The sequence below is a fragment of the Oncorhynchus mykiss genome, chromosome 28 (genome assembly GCF_057628025.1).
Source record: "Oncorhynchus mykiss isolate SJ-2025 chromosome 28, ASM5762802v1, whole genome shotgun sequence".
Taxonomy (NCBI): Eukaryota; Metazoa; Chordata; class Actinopteri; order Salmoniformes; family Salmonidae; genus Oncorhynchus; species Oncorhynchus mykiss.
In genome coordinates, this window is record NC_143049.1 from 26,650,783 (window position 1) to 26,671,176 (window position 20,394).

At 42.8% G+C, this 20,394-nt stretch overlaps 1 protein-coding gene across 4 annotated transcripts in view; it reads right to left on the minus strand.

Moving 5' to 3' along the window:
* LOC110508791 (ephrin type-B receptor 1) overlaps window positions 1-20,394 on the minus strand; it is a 376,500-nt gene that overhangs the window by 80,583 nt on the left and 275,523 nt on the right. For all 4 annotated transcript variants that reach the window (XR_016492725.1, XR_016492724.1, XM_036966014.2 and 1 more), the window contains exons 5-6: window positions 15,075-15,410; window positions 858-982 (exon numbers count right to left, since the gene is read on the minus strand). Coding sequence is in view for 2 of the 4 variants with exons in the window: in XM_036966014.2 (XP_036821909.2) it covers window positions 858-982; window positions 15,075-15,410 (461 nt within the window). In the remaining 2 variants the exon portion in view is untranslated. The remainder of the gene's footprint in view (window positions 1-857; window positions 983-15,074; window positions 15,411-20,394) is intronic.

A 20,394-nucleotide genomic window follows, 5' to 3' on the forward strand; every position in this document is an offset into this window, starting at 1 on the left:
CCAACCTGTTGACCAATCAACCAACCAGTTGACCAATCAACCAACCAGTTGACCAACCAGCCAACCAACCCACCGACCAACCCGCCGACCAACCCACCAACCAGCCGACCAACCCATAAACCAGCCGACCAACCCACCAACCAGCCGACTAACCCACCAACCAACCGACTAACCCACCCACGCACCAACCAACCGACTAACCTACCCAATAACCAACCTACTAACCCACCAACCAGCCGACCAACCCACCCACCAACCAGCCGACCAAACCACCAACCAGCCGACCAACCTATCGACCACCTAAAGTACACAAACAACATCTCAAACATACACTGCCTTCTCTTTTCTAGACTCTGTCTTCTTCAGGCTCTATATCATCATGTCTGTAGACTGAGGACTTGGGAAAAGCCTGCAGGTCAATAAAACCTGCTACCATAGCCACTCTGGTCAGCTCTTGTATCTTATTAAAGCAGGTTCTATTGTATAGGAGCAGACGGCAGTAGACGGGTCGATGCTAGCCCCACCAGACGCATAGCATTACCGCAGTTGGAGTAGGGAGGGGAGCGAGATGGAGCGGAGGTCAAGGTATTCACTTCATCCGACAGGGAAGGCAGGGAAACCAAAGAACAGTGGGAAGGAAAGGTGGACTGGAGGTGGAACTGAGATGACATTATCAGCCCAGGGGGGTTGGGGATTTCACTTCGGAACAGAAGAGAAACTTCTCTTGGTATCTTTTGTATCAATTCACATACAGATAAACACAGTGTATAATCAGATGAATGTCTGTGCAGACGTACCCTTATACAGTACACACATGCACACACGCACACACAAACACACACATACACAGAGCCTACCTTCTCATAGAAGCGTAGCTCGTAGTCCAAGATGATTCCGTTGGGCTGTTCGGGCTGTGGCCATGACAACGTGAAGCTCTTCATGGTGGAGCTCACCTGGTGCATGATGGGTACGATCGAGGGGGCTGCAAACAGGAAACAGGAAGAGAAACAGGAAGTTTAACAACCACTCTGTATGGAAAACCAAAATGGCTTCTCTGTGCCTTGTAACAGCCTGAACGATGCAAGAAAGTGGCAATGAAAGTTACACAAAGTTAACACTTTGTAACACAGAAAAAATGATCAGACAAAAGTCAAGCCGTTAAGAATCTGCAGTCAGACCTGTCATGGGGCAGCAAGCACATCTTTAAAAACATCCTCACTTTTCAAGGTCCCCATTTCTCTCTCTTTGTGTGGATCTCCGCCTCCGATACAGTAAGGTAAAAATCTACATTGGGTCTGAATAAAATCATTACCTAATGCAGCACAAAGACCTGGACCATATGAAGTGTTACATTATTTTCTTGATAAGAAACTGCCCTTTGGAATAAAACTCCATCCCATCTCTTTTTAATGGTTTCGACCTGGGTGCACAGTGTGGGCCTATTCTCTTATGCTCTCTCTCTCTCTCTCTGCTCTCTCTCCCATTCAGACACAGCACACCTGAGTGCACACATATGGGCTCTGAATTAACCCACTGCCCCAGCAATTTCCCCTTCATTCCCTTGCTTTTGTCCTCCGTGCTATCATCTCTATTATGATTCCTTGTTCCTGTCTTACTGGGCTAGCAGAGGAAGGGGTGGTTGGGTTGGAGACTGTGAGCGGCGATGACAAGCGTTTAGTGTCAAGTTTTATTAGTCGTATGTACAGGATATACATGGTATACACCATCCAACGAAATGCTTACTTCAAGGTTACTCCTTGACAATGCAACAAAAAGATAAGAATACGAACATAAAGTAAATGGCTCAGTAGAACATATATATATTTTTTAACATAAGTATAATACAGGAAGGCAAACACGTAAACACTTTCTCTGATATATTGGACTATACATTTACTGTTTTGTCACTATACATTTACTGTGTTGTCACTATACATTTACTGTATTGTCACTATACATTTACTGTGTTGTCACTATACATTTAATGTATTGTCACTATACATGTACTGTATTGTCACTATACATGTACTGTATTGTATTGTATTATATACATAATGTGTAGTCACATGTATAGTCCAATGTATCATAGAAAGTGTTTAAATTGTGCAGTATCATTTTGTATTAGTAATAGTAAATATGACTCTGGTTGCAGCAATTGTGATGTGAGTGTAGCAGCAATTGTGATGTGAGTGTAGCATGAATATGTGTGTCTGTGTGAATTTAGCCCTGATTGGACAGGAGAAATACGTTACATCCATCTCTTTGCTCTTTGCTTATCTTTCGCAGTATCCATTCCAGGAGTATATGGAAGCATAGAATTAGGAATTAGAATACTTAGAAAAGGCCACTCAAGACAGTCGAAAGCTTTTTCGGCATCAACAACCATTATTGATAAATCTACATCTTGTTTTTTAGCGTATAGTATTAAATTGAAACATGTTCTTGTATTTCTTTGTAAGTGTCTATTTTTAATAAACCTCATTCTGTTGCTTATGAGTTTTGCTATTATTTTATTGCCGCAATTTATTCCACTTCTGGGACTGTAATCTGCAGGGGACTCTCCTGATTTCCCTGGTTCTAATACAACTGACATAACTGTTTGATACATGGAACTCGGAAGCACATTTGTATTGTCATTAGAGTAAAAAGGGGAGCTACTTTGACCCAGAATATAGACAAAATGCTATGGGAAAGCCATCCATCCCTGGTGCTTTTCACCAAGCAATACTTATCTTGGGGTGATTTCCATTTTAGTGATTGTTTTCTATCTGCCTACAGTTGCTTCATGGTAATTGAGTCTAAGAAAGCTGTAGGATCAGACCAACTGTTATTTCATTCTGATTTTTATAGATTTTCATGTATTTTTTGTTATGAATATCGTTGTTGTTTCTTATTAAAGCATTTGTATCCTAATCGTTTAAAATTGTATTCATTATGTGAGAGCTGCAAGGTGTGTACCAGGTTTATTTCCCATTAAATAGTATGCCACATTTGAGTTTAACCTGTAGGTGTTGACTCTCTTCAAAAGTAAAATAACATATTACAGACATTTATTTTCCATGTAAATATTTTTTATGGGCTTTTTTTAAAGATAGTGTTTAATTGTAATTTCTAACTCAGATTGAATTTTTACTGAGTATGAGATTATTATTCCCCTATTGCACACTTTAAAGGCATCCCAAATTATATTGGGGGTCGGCTTTTCTCTGTCCTCTATGTCTACATTTGTAACGGAAAAGGTCTTTATTTTTTTCCACTTACGTATTTCATATACTTCGGGTCTCCATATTCTATCACTAAGTATATTTTCTGTTGATGTCATTTAGTTTCCTGCCTAAGGCACTGCATCTCAGTGCAAGAGGTGCCACTACAATCCCTGGTTCGGCTCCAGGCTGTATCACATCTGGCTGTGAGTGGGAGTCCCATAGGGTGGCGCACAATTGGCCCAGAGTCATCTGGGTTTGGCCAGGGTAGGCCATCATTATAAATAAGAATTTGTTCTTAACTGACTTTCCTAGTTAAATAAAAATAAAAAGCATGATACAGGAGAATGACGTTAGTATATACTGTAGTTGAGTGCATTTTTGGATCTCTGTGTGGAAGGCTGAGAGATGGAGGCTCATTATTCTGACCCCAAAACATACTGACAGAGCGCCAGATACAGTATGTCTATACACACTCTATTTTGTGGAAATAAACCCCTCCATCACCTCATTCTACCACACACTACTATACACACACCCTGCCCCCCCCCCCCACACACACACTTTTCGTAAACACACCAAACTTTATTCACACTCCAGCTCCCAAAATCCCCAAATAACCCCCAGCCAATCAACTCAACCCCCCTCCACTCCACCTGCCTCCCTCTCTCGGTTTCAGCCCCCGCACTCTCATCCTACCCTGTCTCACCTTGGTATAGCTCAGCCTCTCCTATCTGGCTGCCACACGCTCCAGTGCCCAGAGCTCTGCTGGGCCGCGTTATCAATTACCGGCCCTGGGCACAGCACAGCACAGCACACAGTGTTACTGACAGCCCCAGTAGGCCCCAACGCTGCTGTTGTCTTCCATGCACTCGGAGCATCGGAAGGGGGTAGCGGAAGGGAGTGTGTATTCTAGAACCAGACTGAGTGTGCATCCCAAATGGAACCATATTGTCTACAAAGTGCACTACTTTTGACCACAGCCCATTGCGCTCTGTTGTGCACTTGTGCACTGTATAGGGAAAAGTGTGCCATTTGGGACAGAAACTAAGACCCAGACTCATGTATTTAACCAGACAGACACAGTTTGGCCAATTATAGTAAGACAAGGCAGATATTTGTAATTCTACATGGTTTTAGCATGTCTCACTGATTGGATGAGTGAGGGTGTGTGCCCATGGTTGTGCTGCTGCGTTAAACATTTCCATTTAAAAATCTCCACACACACTGAAGTACAATATACTGTACCCCCTGTCTAAAAGTCACAATTAAATTATCGTAGCACTTCTGCAACTCATGGATAAAAAGTTTGCCTAGTCCTCATCCTGAAGGCCTATGTGTGTTAGTGCCCTGTTTGTAATGAGCCTGTTTTTGTAACAGGACTGTCAGTACCTGGCTGCAGGTCAAGGGTCAAGCCTGCTGAAGTCAAAACGCGTCCCCATCGCTACCAGGGGACACCAGCGATGACAGTGATTGGTGGCTGTCCCCTGCACTTATCTCCTCCCCAATCCTGCATCCCTCCCCCTTCCCTTGTTCCTCTGTTCTACTTTTATCTGGCCCAACTAGCTGCCCCCAGATTTTAATGCAACACTCGGCTTAACATTAATCAAAGTCAACCCTCCCAGTGACCCTAGCGAGCGAGCGAGCGAGCGAGCGAGCGAGCGAGAGAGAGAGAGAGAGAGAGAGAGAGAGAGAGAGAGAGAGAGAGAGAGAGAGTGAGAGCGCGCGCAGTGGGGGGGGGGGGGGTTCTGCAGACTGCTACTCTAACACAAGGCCATCACATTACACATCTACGACTCTTTAACTCCACACTACAGCACAGGGCCATCACATCAGTGGAGGCTCCTCCTCAGAGGAAGGGGGAGGACCATCCTCTTCAATGAAATTTCATAAAAATAAGAATTGTGAAACACTAAAAAGTTTTTTTAGATAAAACTATACAAAATATATTATTTTTGAATTTTTTAACGTTTTAATTTAACCTTTATTTAACCAGGTAGGCAAGTTGAGAACAAGTTCTCATTTACAACTGCGACCTGGCCAAGATGCGACCTGCCACCTGGCCAAAGCAAAGCAGTTCGACACATATAACAACACAGAGTTACACATGGAGTAAAACAACCATACAGTCAATAATACAGTAGAAAAATAAGTCTATATACAATGTGAGCAAATGAGTTAAGATAAGGGAGGTAAAGGCAATAAATAGGCCATGGTGACGAAGTAAATACAATATAGCAATTAAAAACATTGGAATGGTAGATTTGACAGTAGATGAGAGTGCAAAGTAGAAATACTGGGGTGCAAAGGAGCAAAATAATATGTCATGTCGTCATGTATGTGGATGATCAGGGCTTTATCCAGGAATGTTTCCTGGGCTACTTTGATGTGTCATGTGTCAAGTGGGCGTGATGCGCTGTCTGAGTTTAACTTCATGGACAAACTTGTTGTTCAAACCTACAACGGCACAGCTGTAATGGAATGTATCTGCTATTTGTATCTACAGCTAAGTCCCCTCCTGTTCCCTGATTAAGAGGTGATGACTACTCCACTCCACAACCATTGTCAACTCTCTCCTGACATGAACTGAAGCCACGTCTCATGTGCCTGCTCATCCACTGGCACATTGAATGTTGCCTCTCCAAGCACTGTGAGCACCCATATCAATTTTCTCTCATTACTGTATGTAAAATCAATCACATAAACAATCACATTATTACACACCAATGATTTTACTCCTTGCTTGGACTAACCCATTCTTAGCTCTTTTGTCTAACTGTGTACTGTGTAGTGTGTTGTTGTTTTTTGTCTAACTGTGTAGTGTGTTGTTGTTTTTTGTCTAACTGTGTAGTGTGTTGTTGTTTTTTGTCTTCCCAGTCAAATCCTGTCCTGCACTGAAGTCAAGCCTCTGAACACCTCAACGCATGCCTCATATCAATCACTGCTGTGATCCCTTCCCAACACTGTCTAAGTAGCCCTCTCATTCCCATTCTCAATAATATTGTGGTATAAATGTCTTTAGTAAATGCTTTAGGTTAAAATAATTAGTCCCATTCTCCCTTTGCATCAACTCCCTCAATTCCCAGCTGGACGTTCCCGGGATGCTTGACTAATTCCCAGTTCAACGATTGGTCGGAAACGTCCCGGTAATTGGTCAGCTGACCAGTGATCCAAGGCCCATTCCCTCATAGAACAGTTTAATTGTGGGTTTCTCCTTAAAGACACAGCACCACCACACCATAGTCATCTAATAGGGGCCTCTGTTCAATTCAGATAAGGGGTAACAGGCTCTCACTCTCTCTCTCCCTCCCTCTCTCCCTCTCTCCCTCTCTCCCTCTCTCCCCTCTAGGCATGCTGTTGATCACTGCCTCCCTACTAGCAGTAACTCAGAAGGACTGCCCAGTCGTGACTACATGGTAATGGGCCTCACAGATCACAGGGAAGCTTCAGTTCTCCAGTGTTCTGTGCTGTTCTGTTCTACACTGTCCTGTTCTGTTCTGTTCTGCACTGTTCTGTTCTGTTCCTTTCTGTGCCCTGTTCTGTGCTGCATTTCCGAGAGTTTCTGTCAGGGAACCAATTAACCATTTTTCAAATCCCTCCAGTGATGCCAGTAGCGCCACCACTCTTGAATTGTAGACGTAAAACAGGCATTATTGTCGCGTTCTTGATTGTGTCATGTCCTGGATGTTCTAGAGTTAACTGGAACATGGAATTATATTTGATAGCCCGAGGAGAGATTTAGTGGCAAAGACTGTAATGAAAATAATTAAGGAAGACAAGCTTGTCTTTTGGTTTACAAAATTCATTTTTCTCTGTTGTACTTCAGACACTAGATAAAGACATCTTGAGGTTTAAGGAGCTCAGTAGCATTCAGAGCCATTCTCCTTCGATCGCCTCCAGCTAGCTGCCAGTTTCTGGGTTCAAGGGACAAGTTACAACATTTATGAGAAACTGGCATCAAATGAAACAAAATGGCACCTTCAGCCAGCCCTGGAGAGGAGTAGAGGATGATGAAATGGTTTGACATGAAGCTTTTCTATGCTCTCTTATAGTCAGTCAGTGCTGTGCATTGAGGCAGTGAGAAAAAGTAACAGCCCATGTAGATAATTATGAAGAAATTTGTAAACTCTATGATACTCAAATGATTTATTGACTGTCTGACTGACTGACTGACTGACTGACTGACTGAATGGATGAATGAACTAAGCAATGGACAAACAAAGGGAACGAGAAAATGAACAAGCGATTCAATAAATACAAGAGAGTCTTATAGAGCGCACAACTAAACCTGGGCTGTGTAGAAAGAAGGTGTAAATAACCTGGGCTGTGTAGAAAGAAGGTGTAAATAACCTGGGCTGTGTAGAAAGAAGGTGTAAATAACCTGGGCTGTGTAGAAAGAAGGTGTAAATAACCTGGGCTGTGTAGAAAGAAGGTGTAAATAAACTGAGCTGTGTGTGCGTGTGTCCAGCACAGGGTAGGGCAGGCTGTGAATGAACTCCTAAATCTTGGTCTTTTCTCCCATTTAGCCTGCAACTCGTCAACTATGGCTGTGTGTCTTCATGTGTTCCTAGTCTAAAACAACCCGTGTACACCAACACCAACACATGGAAAGACTTAATGCACTCAAAGCACGTAAACACAAAACATAATGAGTAGGGATCCAAATGGGCCTTGGCGTGGTTCCCCTCACATCCCTCTGGTTTAAGTTACGTCAGAGGCTCAAATCTCTTATTTTGGTTGTTTAGATTTGGACCTGACTGCATCTGGGAGGACTGTATAGAATCCTTCTGAGCCGCAGTCTGTTTTGTTGAACTTGCTTTGTTTTGCTGGTTTCCACATGCCCATGAAGGCTGCAGGATGGAAGAGATGTTTGCATTTCTGTGGGAATTTTGGGACTACTTCTAAAATGAGTTTCACTGGACTGGGAGGAGGACCTGGCAGGGTGGTGCCAGAATAACAACCTGTCCCTCAACGTAACCAAGACTAAGGAGATGATTGTGGATTACAGAAAAAGAGGACCGAGCACGCCCCCATTCTCATCGACTGGGCTGTAATGGAGCAGGTTGAAAGCTTCAAGTTCCTTGGTGTCCACATCACCAACAAACTAGAATGGTCCAAACACACCAAGACAGTCGTGAAAAGGGCACAACAAAGCCTATTCCCCCTCAGGAAACTAAAAAGATTTGGCATGGGTCCTGAGATCCTCAAAAGATTCTACATCTGCAACATCGAGAGCACTGGTTGCGTTACTGCCTGGTACGGCAATTGCTCGGCCTCCAACTGCAAGGCACTAGAGAGGGTAGTGCGTACGTTCCAGTACATCACTGAGGCAAAGCTGCCTGCCATCCAGGACCAGGCGGTGTCAGGGGAAGGCCCAGAAATTGTCAAAGACCCCAGCCACCCCAGTCATAGACTGTTCTCTCTACTACCGCATGGCAAGCGGTACAGGAGTGCCAAGTCTAGGACAAAAAAGCTTCTCAACAGTTTTTACACCCAAGCCATAAGACTCCTGAACAGGTAATCAAATGGCTACCTGGACTATCTGCATTTTGTGTGTGTGTGTGTGTGTGTGTGTGTGTGTGTGTGTGTGTGTGTGTGTGTGTGTGTGTGTGTGTGTGTGTGTGTGTGTGTGTGTGTGTGTGTGTGTGTGTGTGTTTGTGTCCCCAACCCCTCTTTTATGCTGCTGCTACACTCTGTTTATAATATATGCATAGTTACATACTACCTCAATTGGCCTGACCAACCAGTGCTCCCGCACATTGGCTAACCGGGCTATCTGCGTTGTGTCATTGGCTAACCGGGCTATCTGCGTTGTGTCCCGTCACCCACCACCCACCAACCCCTCTTTTACGCTACTGCTACTCTCTGTTCATCATATATGCATAGTTACATATTACCTCAATTTTTAACTGTCTTTTTACTGTTGTTTTTATTTCTTTACTTACCTTTTGTTCACCTAATACCTTTTTTACACTATTGGTTAGAGCCTGTAAGTAAGCATTTCACTGTAAGGTCTACCTGTTGTATTCGGCGCACGTGACAAATACACTTTGATTTGAGGAGGAGTATTTAGATACAGAGGGTTTGGCAGTTGGCACGCAATCTAGGGTACAATGTTGTGCCAGTCAGGAGAAAAAGATGAAGGCAGAGGAAAGCAGTAAAAGAGGGAAGAAAAGTCCCTCTCTGAATGATGTCATTCAGCTGTTCATATGGCTTAAGTGTCTTGGATGTAGGGATGGAGGGGAGGAGGGATGGAGGGGAGGAGGGATGGAGGGAGAGATGGATGCTGTTGAGGACATTGTGTTAAATCAGAGAACATTTCCAGAGTTTTTTTTACATTACCCATTCCTCCGGTCCTCGACTGAAATGACCCTTGTACGCATTAACCTTAATACAGTAGATATTACAAATTTACCGCACAACCCTTAGGTCTGTACACTGTGTGCTCCTAAGTAAATTAAAGCATAATGTTCCCGAAAAAACATAACATGGGAGATGACTAAACCTGGGCTGTGTAGAGAGAAGGTGTTAATAACCTGAGCTGTGTAGAGAGAAGGTGTAAATAATCTGAGCTGTGTAGAGAGAAGGTGTAAATAACCTGAGCTGTGTAGAGAGAAGGTGTAAATAACCTGAGCTGTGTAGAGAGAAGGTGTTAATAACCTGAGCTGTGTAGAGAGACGGTGTAAATAATCTGAACTGTGTAGAGAGAAGGTGTAAATAACCTGAGCTGTGTAGAGAGAAGGTGTAAATAACCTGAGCTGTGTAGAAAGAAGGTGTAAATAACCTGAGCTGTGTAGAGAGGTGTTAATAACCTGAGCTGCATAGAGAGAAGGTGTTAATAACCTGAGCTGTGTAGAGAGAAGGTGTAAATAACCTGAGCTGTGTAGAAAGAAGGTGTAAATAACCTGAGCTGTGTAGAGAGAAGGTGTAAATAACCTGAGCTATGTAAAGAGAAGGTGTTAATAACCTAAACTGCGTAGAGAGAAGGTGTAAATAACCTGAGCTGTGTAGAGAGAAGGTGTTAATAACCTGAGCTGTGTAGAGAGAAGATGTAAATAATCTGAGCTGTGTGTGTGCGTGTGTCCAGCACAGGGCAGGGCAGGCTGTGAATGAGCCCCTAAATCTTGATATTGATCAGGCCTTTATCACACACACACACACAGAGGTATCTAGGACAGTTTAATGGCCTCATTAATGGCCTCTGCACTGATCCACACTGCACCTCTCTGCAACACATTGCCACTGACTGCCTCTCCTCTACCAGTCTCTCCCCCTCTATCTTCCTTCTGTCTAACTCTCTCTCTCTCATTCTCTCTTTTACATATCTCTCCTCTCATGCTCTAACACGCTGTATCAATGTCACGTTCTGACCTTAGTACCTTTGTTATGCCTTTGTTTTAGTTTGGTCAGGGAGTGAGTTGGGGTGGGTAGTCTATGTTCTTTTTTCTATGTTGTGGTTTGGTGTTTGGCCTGGTATGGTTCTCAATCAGAGGCAGGTGTCGTTCGTTGTCTCTAATTGAGAATCATACTTATAGGTAGCCTTTACCCACCTGTGTTTTGTGGCTGATTATTTCCTGTTTAGTGTTCTTTCCATTCACCTTACGGGACTGTTCGTTAGTCGTTTATTGTTTTGTTCAGTGTTCAGTTGTTTTATAAAAAAATATGAACACTTACCACGCTGCGCTTTGGTCCTCACATTCTTCCACCACAGACGACCGTTACAATCAATATTTCATCTTCTCCCCTATTTCTCCATCAATCCTACAGTCTTCCATCTAAAATACAATGAACCTCTTAAGGATCTGCCCCTTTTTTTCAATTTTCGCCTAAAATGACATACCCAAATCTAACTGCCTGTAGCTCAGGCCCTGAAGCAAGGATATTCATATTCTTGGTACCATTTGAAAGGAAACACTTTGAAGTTTGTGGAAATGTGAAAGGAATGTAGGAGAATATAACACAATAGATCTGGTAAAAGATAAAACAAAGAAAAAACCAACTGTTCTTTTGTATTTTTTTGTACCATCATCTTTGCAAGAGAAAGGCAAGAGAAAGGCCATAATGTATTATTCCAGCCCAGGTGCAATTAAGATTTTGTCCACTAGATGGCAGTGTATGTGCAAAGTTTTAGACTAATCCAATCAACAATTGCATTTCCGTTCAAAATGTTGATTCCAGACTGCCCAAATGTGCTTATTTTGTTTATTAATACATTTTCATGTTCAAAATTGTTCACTCTTCTCAAACAATAGCATGGTATTATTTCACTGTAATAGCTACTGTAAATTGGACAGTGCAGTTAGATTAACAAGAATCTAAGCTTTCTGCCAATAACAGATATGTCTATGTCCTGGGAAATGTTCTTGTTACTTACAACCTCATGCTAATCGCATTAGCCTACGTTAGCTCAACCGTTCGATGGGACACCGATTGCAAACATGTTTGTGTCCTTTTGAACTGTTTGGGAGTTCAGTCCAGTTTGCACAAGTAAGTGTGGCTAAGAAAAACTTTTCACTCTTTCACTGCCCTCCTCACAAAGTTTTCTCCCCAAATGATCCTTCGATCCTTCCTTCTGTCTCCTCCCAGACAGCCAATAACCACTTCCAGCGCATTGGTATAGCCTCCTGCCTGCCTATGAAAACCCTCCTGTCGGAAGCAGCAGCACCACAAAGTGTCTCCTAGGGCTGGGCAGGGGCAGACCCGATACAGCCAGTCACCTCTTCTTCCCTACATCTATCTGTCAAGTAGGGCATATTTCTCCTGTCAAACGGGACAATCAGAAGCCATTATGCCACACTGATAATCAGAGCAATTTATTTACCTTTCTCATTTCCCTGTCTCATTTCACTGTCAGCCATGATGACTCAAAGAGAGAGAGAGAGAGAGAGAGAGAGAGAGAGAGAGAGAGAGAGAGAGAGAGACCGCACCCTTCTCCGCTCTCTTTCGCGTTCTAAGAGAAAGTGTGTACTTAGTCGTTATTTTCTTGGAGGTTGTTGTAATCAAATGTTGCAGGGGCGCAACTTTTACTGGGAATGGTGGGAACATGTTCACCCAGTTTCATAATTGGAATGTGATACAAAACAGGGCAACGGTGTGCTTTAGGACCATGGGGACGCCTCTGAGCAGTCAGGTAGGCTGTCTGTAGTGTTTATCCGACAAGATAAAAACAACAGTATATGTCCCCCCCACATCTAAAACAAAAGTTGTGCCCCTGAAATGTTGTAATCAAATATTGAAAAAATGTACAATGATTTAGGTGTATGTATCGAAAGAAGATTTTTTAGGAGCTATTCACTTAAGCTCATCAAAATGCGTTAGCTTATGCACAAACTGGAGTGTTCACAACTTAAACTTTTACTTTTCCATAGCGCCAAAGCTCTGCTATCAACCATGCAGTTTGTAGAGTAGTAAGTACCAATATGTTTAACACAGAAAAGTCCCAGAAAAGTTACAGTACACACTCAAAACTGTAATATGGCACAGACCGACAAAATGACCACTCAAAAACAGCATATCCGCAATACACCACTACACTCCATGTAATGGACAGACTGAGATCCCTCTCATACTAGTAAACACAGTTAAACGTAATGCATCTCATTTACATTTTCCACTTGGTCAATAGTTTGTGCTTGAGGTCCCTTGATAAGTGCCACTATGTACATGATGGAACACCACGGGAGCATGAAGAACACTGTAGGAAAAGGACCGGGCAGGCAAAGTATCCCAAAGCTGTCATTTCCAGTGGCTGAATTCATATTCCGTCACCAGAGAGAGATCGAGGGAGGGAGGGAGGGAGGGATGCAAGAAAAAAAGAAAGCAAGGGAGTTGGAGAGAGACAGAGAGTCTTCGGATGTGAGAAAAAAAGAGAGAGACAGAGAGTCTTCGGATGTGAGAAAAAAGAGAGAGAGAGAGAGTCTTCGGATGTGAGAAAAAAAGAGAGACAGAGAGTCTTCGGATGTGAGAAAAAAAGAGAGACAGAGAGTCTTCGGATGTGAGAAAAAAAGAGAGACAGAGAGTCTTCGGATGTGAGAAAAAAAGAGAGACAGAGAGTCTTCGGATATGAGAAAAAAGAGAGAGAGAGAGAGAGTCTTCGGATGTGAGAAAAAAAGAGAGAGAGAGAGAGTCTTCGGATGTGAGAAAGAAAGAGAGAGACAGAGAGAGGGAGGGTGATGAGGAGGCGGCCGTCCAACTCTCTGGCTTGGTTCAGGCTACCCTAATCGTGGGCTAATGTCTTTGACAGAGGAGATGTCTGCATGGTCATTATGTAGTACTAAACACGACCCCTTCTTGTCTCACTGCCTGTTCTGTAAGAGCTACAGCACTGTTGGCAAGACGCAGAGAATAGCAGAGAATCTGGCCTGGGCCTGTATTCACAAAGGATCTAAGAAAAGAAGTGCTGATTTCGGTTTTGCTTTTAAATCATAATGAGTAAGAGGAGGGACCTGATCCTAGATCACACTCCTGAGATGATTTGTGAATACTGGCCCTGTTCAGCCCTATAAAAACAAACCTCAATAGGTATTTCACCCAGGATACGTTATGTTTCAAGGTTTTTGCCATTATTGCTGCTCGCCGAAAACAAAGCGTCATTAAAAACAGAAGACTGCAAACAGCAAAAACCTCTGACAAGCCATACCGCTGCTTCAATGCTGTCGCAACCTTCAGAAGATTGAGTAGAAAAGACGTTATATAAAAAAGATTCAGATTTAGTCAGATTTATTTACTTTAGGCTTGCTACCAATGCTTAAATGCCCAATGCAGTCCACTCTATACCGATGGAATAATACTATTAATAAAAGTACAATAAAATATCAAAAATATAAAAAGAAATAAAGGAATAATACTGTGAAATTGTGAGAATTATGATAATCCCCTTTTAGTTGTTTGAAAAGACCACATGAATTTTCAGCCTGTTCTGGTGGGATGGAGTTTTGGCCTGGTGACATCACCAGGCAGTAACTTAGTTAACAGACCAATAAGAAAGAGAGTTCCAAACCTCTGCCATAAACAGATCGTTTTCAGTTTTCCCCTCCCCACTCAGACAGTCACAGCTAAATTATTGCATCAGATATTGCTCTTGCTTAGAAGCTATTTTTGTTTCTTTTTGGCCATTTTAATTTAGAGCAATCACAGTAAGGTACTTAACTGTTACCCAGAAATGATTTGATATTGAAATAAAAACGGCTGCATTGGGCCTTTATTAAGAAGAAAGCATTTCTGGAATGTTCTCTTGTGGAACAGAGCAAAAGGCAAACCAGCATTTTCTATTTTTTTCACGGGGTTTGATGTGTAAATAAAACTGGGGAACTACAAAGGGTGCAGAAATAGGGCAGGGGGATGGATATGATGGTCTCGCCACAGATCCTAATATGCCATGTCTTCGGTTTAGGGTTTTAACTTCACCATGTTCCAAAGGGGGAAATCCCCCAACCCCCAACACACTCAATTATCAAGCAGGTCACTGCTTTGATACGAGAAAAGAGGGTGATGAAACCAAAGAAGAGAGACCGTTTCAATATTTCACTTTGTGAGTTCTCGTATAGTTGGAGTAAGCTGCCCCCATCACTTCAAACCTTAAAGTCATTATTCACAGTACAGCTCAATGACATCTCTCCAGCACAGATTGTGATAGGAGAAGTAAAGGGCCAGGAGTCAAAAATACAGAGGTTATGCTGTGTTAACTAGTGCTGAGCAATGTGGAATAAGATATGAAAACCATATAGGACACACAGGTACAGCAGAAAACAACAACAATGTATACAGATGATGAAAATGCTCCTGCTGCATCATCGTCATCTTCCCTATCCCCTCCACATGCATACACACACTCCCCTAACCCTAACTCTCACACCCACACTATTCTCTTACCAGCCTGGTTGGTGGTGATGTCTATAGACACATGCTGGGCAGGGTAAGGGCTCTTGTTGGTGACCCCATTTACAGCCTGTATCTCGAAGCTGTACAGCGTGTGAGCCCACAGGTTACTGATGAACACCCTGGTCTCTGTCAGGCCAAGCTGCCGAGGCACAAACTCCACATTGTCATCACAGTGCGAGCAGGTACGGCGGTCCGCACGACACTTCTTACACACGATGTTGTAGACCACATCCTCACGACCGCCCGTCTCCCTGGGCGTGTGCCACTCCAGGATCACCGAAGTCTCGTTCACGACGGAGATCACGTTCCGCGGGCCCGAGGGAACGCCTACAAACAGACACAGAGAGGAACCTTTATTTAACCAGGTTATCTCATTGACATCTCAGTGAATCTCTTGCCAACAGGCCTTGAGATTGACAAACACAATGAGAAGGTTGTCAGTATTCTATTCAACCATTATTTAACCAGTAGATCCCATTGAGATCTCAAAGAAACTCGTTTTCAAGAGAGACATGGCCAAGAGGGTAGCTTTCGAGTAAAGGTTACTAAAGGACATTACTCTAGTCTGTACGATATACAGTACCAGTCAAAAGTTTGGACACACCTACTCATTCAAGGGTTTTTCTATTTTTGTACTATTTTCTACATTGTAGAACAATAGTGAAGACATCTAAACTATGAAATAACACATATGGAATAATTTAGTAACCATAAAAGTGTTAAACAAATCAAATGTATTTTATACTTGATATTCTTCAAAGTAGCGACCCATTGCCTTGATGACAGCTTTGCATATTCTTGGCATTCTCTCAACCAGCTTCATGAGGTAGTCACCTGGAATGCATTTCAATTGACAGGTGATCCTTATTCATTTGTGGAATTTCTTCCCTTCTTACCTTTCTTACCTTCTAAATGATTTGAGCCAATCAGTTGTGTTGTGACAAGTTAGGGGCGATATACAGAAGATAGCCCTATTTGGGAAAATAGCAAGTCCATTGTTTCCTTCTTAATGCATTCAATTCAATCAGTTGTGTTGTGACAAGGTAGAGGTGGTATATAGAAGATATCCTTATTTTGGAAAAGACCAAGTCCATATTATGGCAAGAACAGCTCAAATAAGCATAGAGAAACAACAGTCCATCATTACTTTAAGACATGAAGGTCATCAACATGAAACATTTCAACAACTTTGAACGTTTCTTCAAGTGCAGTCGCAAAAACCATCCAGCACTATGATGAAACTGTCTCTCATGAGCACAGCCACAGGAAAGGGAAACCCAGAGTTATCTCTGCTGCAGAGGATAAGTTCATTAAAGTTAGATGCACCTCAGATTACAGCCCAAATAAATGCTTCACAGAGTTCAGGTAACAGACACATCTCAACATCAACTGTTCAGAGGAGACTACGTGAATCAGGCCTTCATGGTCGAATTGCTGCAAAGAAACCTACTAGAAACCTAAACTACTAAAAAAGAAGACGAGACTTGCTTGGGCCAAGAAACATAAGCGATGGACATTAGATTGGTGGAAATCTGTCCTTTGGTCTGATGAGTCCAAATTTGAGATTTTTTGTTCTGACCAACGTGTCTTTGTGAGAGTAGGTGAACGGAGGATCTCCGCATGTGTGGTTCCCACCGTGACGCATGGAGGAGGAGGTGGGGGTGCTTTGCCCGATCATCCCGAGGACATCATCCCCACAGTGAGGCATGGTGGTGGCAGCATCATTGGCAGGGACCGGGAAACTGGTCAGAATTAAAGGAATGATGGATGGCGCTAAATACAGGGACATTCTTGAGGGAAACCTGTTTCAGTCTTTCAGAGATTTGAGACTGGGACAGATGTTCACCTTCCAGCAGGACAATGACACTGAGCATACTGCTAAAGCAACACTCGAGTGGTTTAAGGGGAAACATTTAAATGTCTTGGAATGGCCTAGTCAAAGCCCAGACCTCAATCCAAACTGAGAATCTGTGGTATGACAAAGATTGCTGTACACCAGCGGAACCCATCCAACTTGAAGGAGCAGGAGCAGTTTTGCCTTGAGAAAATATTCCAGTGGCAAGATGTGCCAAGCTTATAGACACATACCCCAAGAGACTTGCAGTTGTAGTTGCTGCAAAAGGTGGCTCTACAAAGTATTGATTTGGGGGGGTGAATAGTTATGCATGTTCAAGTTTTCTATTTTTTTTGTCTTATTTCTTGTTTGTTTCACAAAAATATTTAGCATCTTCAAAGTGGTAGGCATGTTGTGTAAATCAAATTATACAAATTTTTATTCCAGGTTGTAAGGCAACAAAATAGGAAAAATGCCAAAGGTGGTGAATACTTTCGAAAGCCACTGTAACACAGCATTCTGCAGTGATACGCCATCATATCTAGTTAGTGGGACTATCATTTGTTTTTCATCAGGACAATGACCCAAAACACACCTCCAGGCTGTGTAAGGGCTATTTAACCACGAAGGAGAGTGATGGGGTGCTGCATCAGATGACCTGGACTCCACAATCACCAGACCTCAAACCAATTGAGATGGTTTGGGATGAGTTGGACCTCAGAGTGAAGGAAAAGCAGCCAACAAGTGCTCAGCATATGTGGGAACTCCTTCAAGACTGTTGGAAAAGCATTCCAGGTGAAGATGGTTGAGAGAATGCCAAGAGTGTGCAAAGCTGTCATCAAGGAAAAGGGTGACTACTTTGAAGAATCTCAAATATAAAATATATTTTGATTGTTTAACACTATTTTGGTTACTACATGATTCCATTTGTGTTATTTCATAGTGTTGATGTCTTTACTATTATTCTACAATGCAGGAAATAGTCAAGATAAAGAAAAACCCTTGAATGAGTAGGTGTGTCCAAACTGTTGACTGGTACTCTATCTGTATCTGATTTATACAACTAACAAACTTAAGCAAGATGACACAAATCATGGAACTCTCGTAGGATATACAAGGCTATACCCTTTTTCACACTTCTGAGCCAAACAGAACCAGCCCAAGCCAAGCTCTATTTGGCTGGCCTGGTTACACATCCACCATAACTGCTGGAACCATGCTGGAGAGGGCAATGTGCAAGGAAAACATCAGAGCCAGCGCAGTACAGGTCAGCTCTATGGTGTGAATAAGGCACAAGTGTTTCAGACATGACTGAGTCTGACTTGCTAAGGAGAGGGAAACTGGGCATATTCCATATCCACCCAGAGGGCAGAAAAGACTTGGATAAACTTTGATTAGTGGAATGTTTTTATCAGTCCGGCTCTGTTGATGGAAGCGTTTTCCCCACTTAAAGAATGTTCCTGGACATGCCAACGCTGAGCGAGCAGCTATTCTATATGCTAATTATAGACCATAACTCCAGCGAATGGGGCTGTAAGGAGAGGGAGACTGCAGTACTATAGCTACTAGCTATACTTGAGGTATTGTATAAATCAATGTGAAGTCTATCTAGTTCTTTTCAATCAAATCAAAGTTTATTGTTTTGCATACGGTATTAGTGTTACAGCATTTTAAAAGGTGTGTGAACATGTACTGTCTGAGCATATCCTGGTAAAAAAAATAACAGATACAAGTGAAGGAAGCCATATAGGTGTATTAGGACACATCCCTTGAAGTTCCCATCTTAGGGGGGATGAGGTCAGACAGTTGAAAATAAAGGAAACAAGTGAAGGAAGCTGTATAAGCGTATTAGGACACAGCCCTCGTGTTTCCCATGGTGGACGGGTGAGGGCAGGCAGTTGCTTCTGTCAACACAGCCACAATTAATCATTGTTTCTGCTAAGCCACGTGGGATAGCGCTGGGGTGCTGGGACAAAGCAGCAGAACACACAGAGGTGACGGATTGGCAGTGTTGCCACGGCGACCTCGGCTCAGCGCCATGGAGATGACTGTGGGGTCAGTGACAGGGAGGTCATGACCTCCACAGAGAGGACAGAGAGAGGAGAGAAAGAAAAAAGGATGGAATACATCACCTCTCCAGATATCCGGCACCTTTACCCAAAGCCATATAATCAGGACTCCCATGTGAGAACCAGACCAACAACACTGGTTTACAAGCACCATATTCATTAGAGCACTTGGGTGTCTGTATGAGAGTGAGGAAAAGAAAGAGAAATAAAGAGAGAGACATACAGAGAGACATACAGAGAACCAGAGAGTGAGATAGCGAGACAAACAGAGAGAGAAAGACATAACATAGTGAGATGAGAGATGAGAGAGAGTAAATATAGAGGAGTGTTTGTGTTTGCAGAAATAGGCCATAGGAGGAGAGAATCCGATCTGGAATCCGATCACACACACAGAGAGCTCATACACTGTACTGTACCGTACACACATATACTCTATAATCATCACAACACATACTGCCGTGAAGACTGATCTGTATGATCATGTGGATGTGTCATTTGACCATCAGTGTACATAATGCATGTGTGTGCTGCTAATAGAACATATGACATGAAATCACACACACACAATCCAGGTGAATGCTATGATCTCTTATAGATGTCACTTGTTAAATCCACTTCAATCCGTGTAGATGAAGGGGAGGAGACAGGTTAACGAAGTATTTTTAAGCCTTGAGACATTTGAGACATGGATTGTGTATGTGTGCCATTCAGAGGGTGAATGTGCAAGACAAAAGATTGAAGTGTCTTATGAACGGCGTATGGTAGTAGGTTTGTTTTAAGTTGATACACACCAGTTTCTTTTAAGAACTGCAATGCTGCTGGCTTTTTCACACTCAACAGTTTCCTGTGTGTATCAAGAATGGTTCACCACCCAAAGGACATCCAGCCAACTTCACACTGTGGGAAGCATTGAAGTCAACATGGGCCAGCATCCCTAGTAGAGTCCATGCCCCGGTGGATTGAGACTATTGTGAGGGTAAAATGGAGGGGGGAACTAAATATTAGGAAGGTGTCCTTAATGTTTTACATATTTGCATACTTGTGTGCTGTCTGTTTTCAAGTAGGCATAAAACAAAACAAAATGCCTGTGAGAGGTGAGGTGTGAGCATCTCATCTCGGTTGCTAGATAAATAGATTCCCCTATGCAGTGAAGGATGGAGAAATCCGATGTGACTGCCACTTAACCGGTGATTTGCAGGCTATTACGGCTGCCTTTGGCTGTTTTAATTTGCCGTGAGATTTAATTTGTCGAGTGCATTACTTACCAAGCTCCTGGCCTGGCATTCATTTAGCCACACTAGTCAGCCTTGATTGTTACTTGCATGTCAGCCGCCACAATTAAGACGACTGCGTGATCATCAAGCATTTTGGTTACTGAGAGTAATGTGTTCGATTGGTTGGAGTGTTT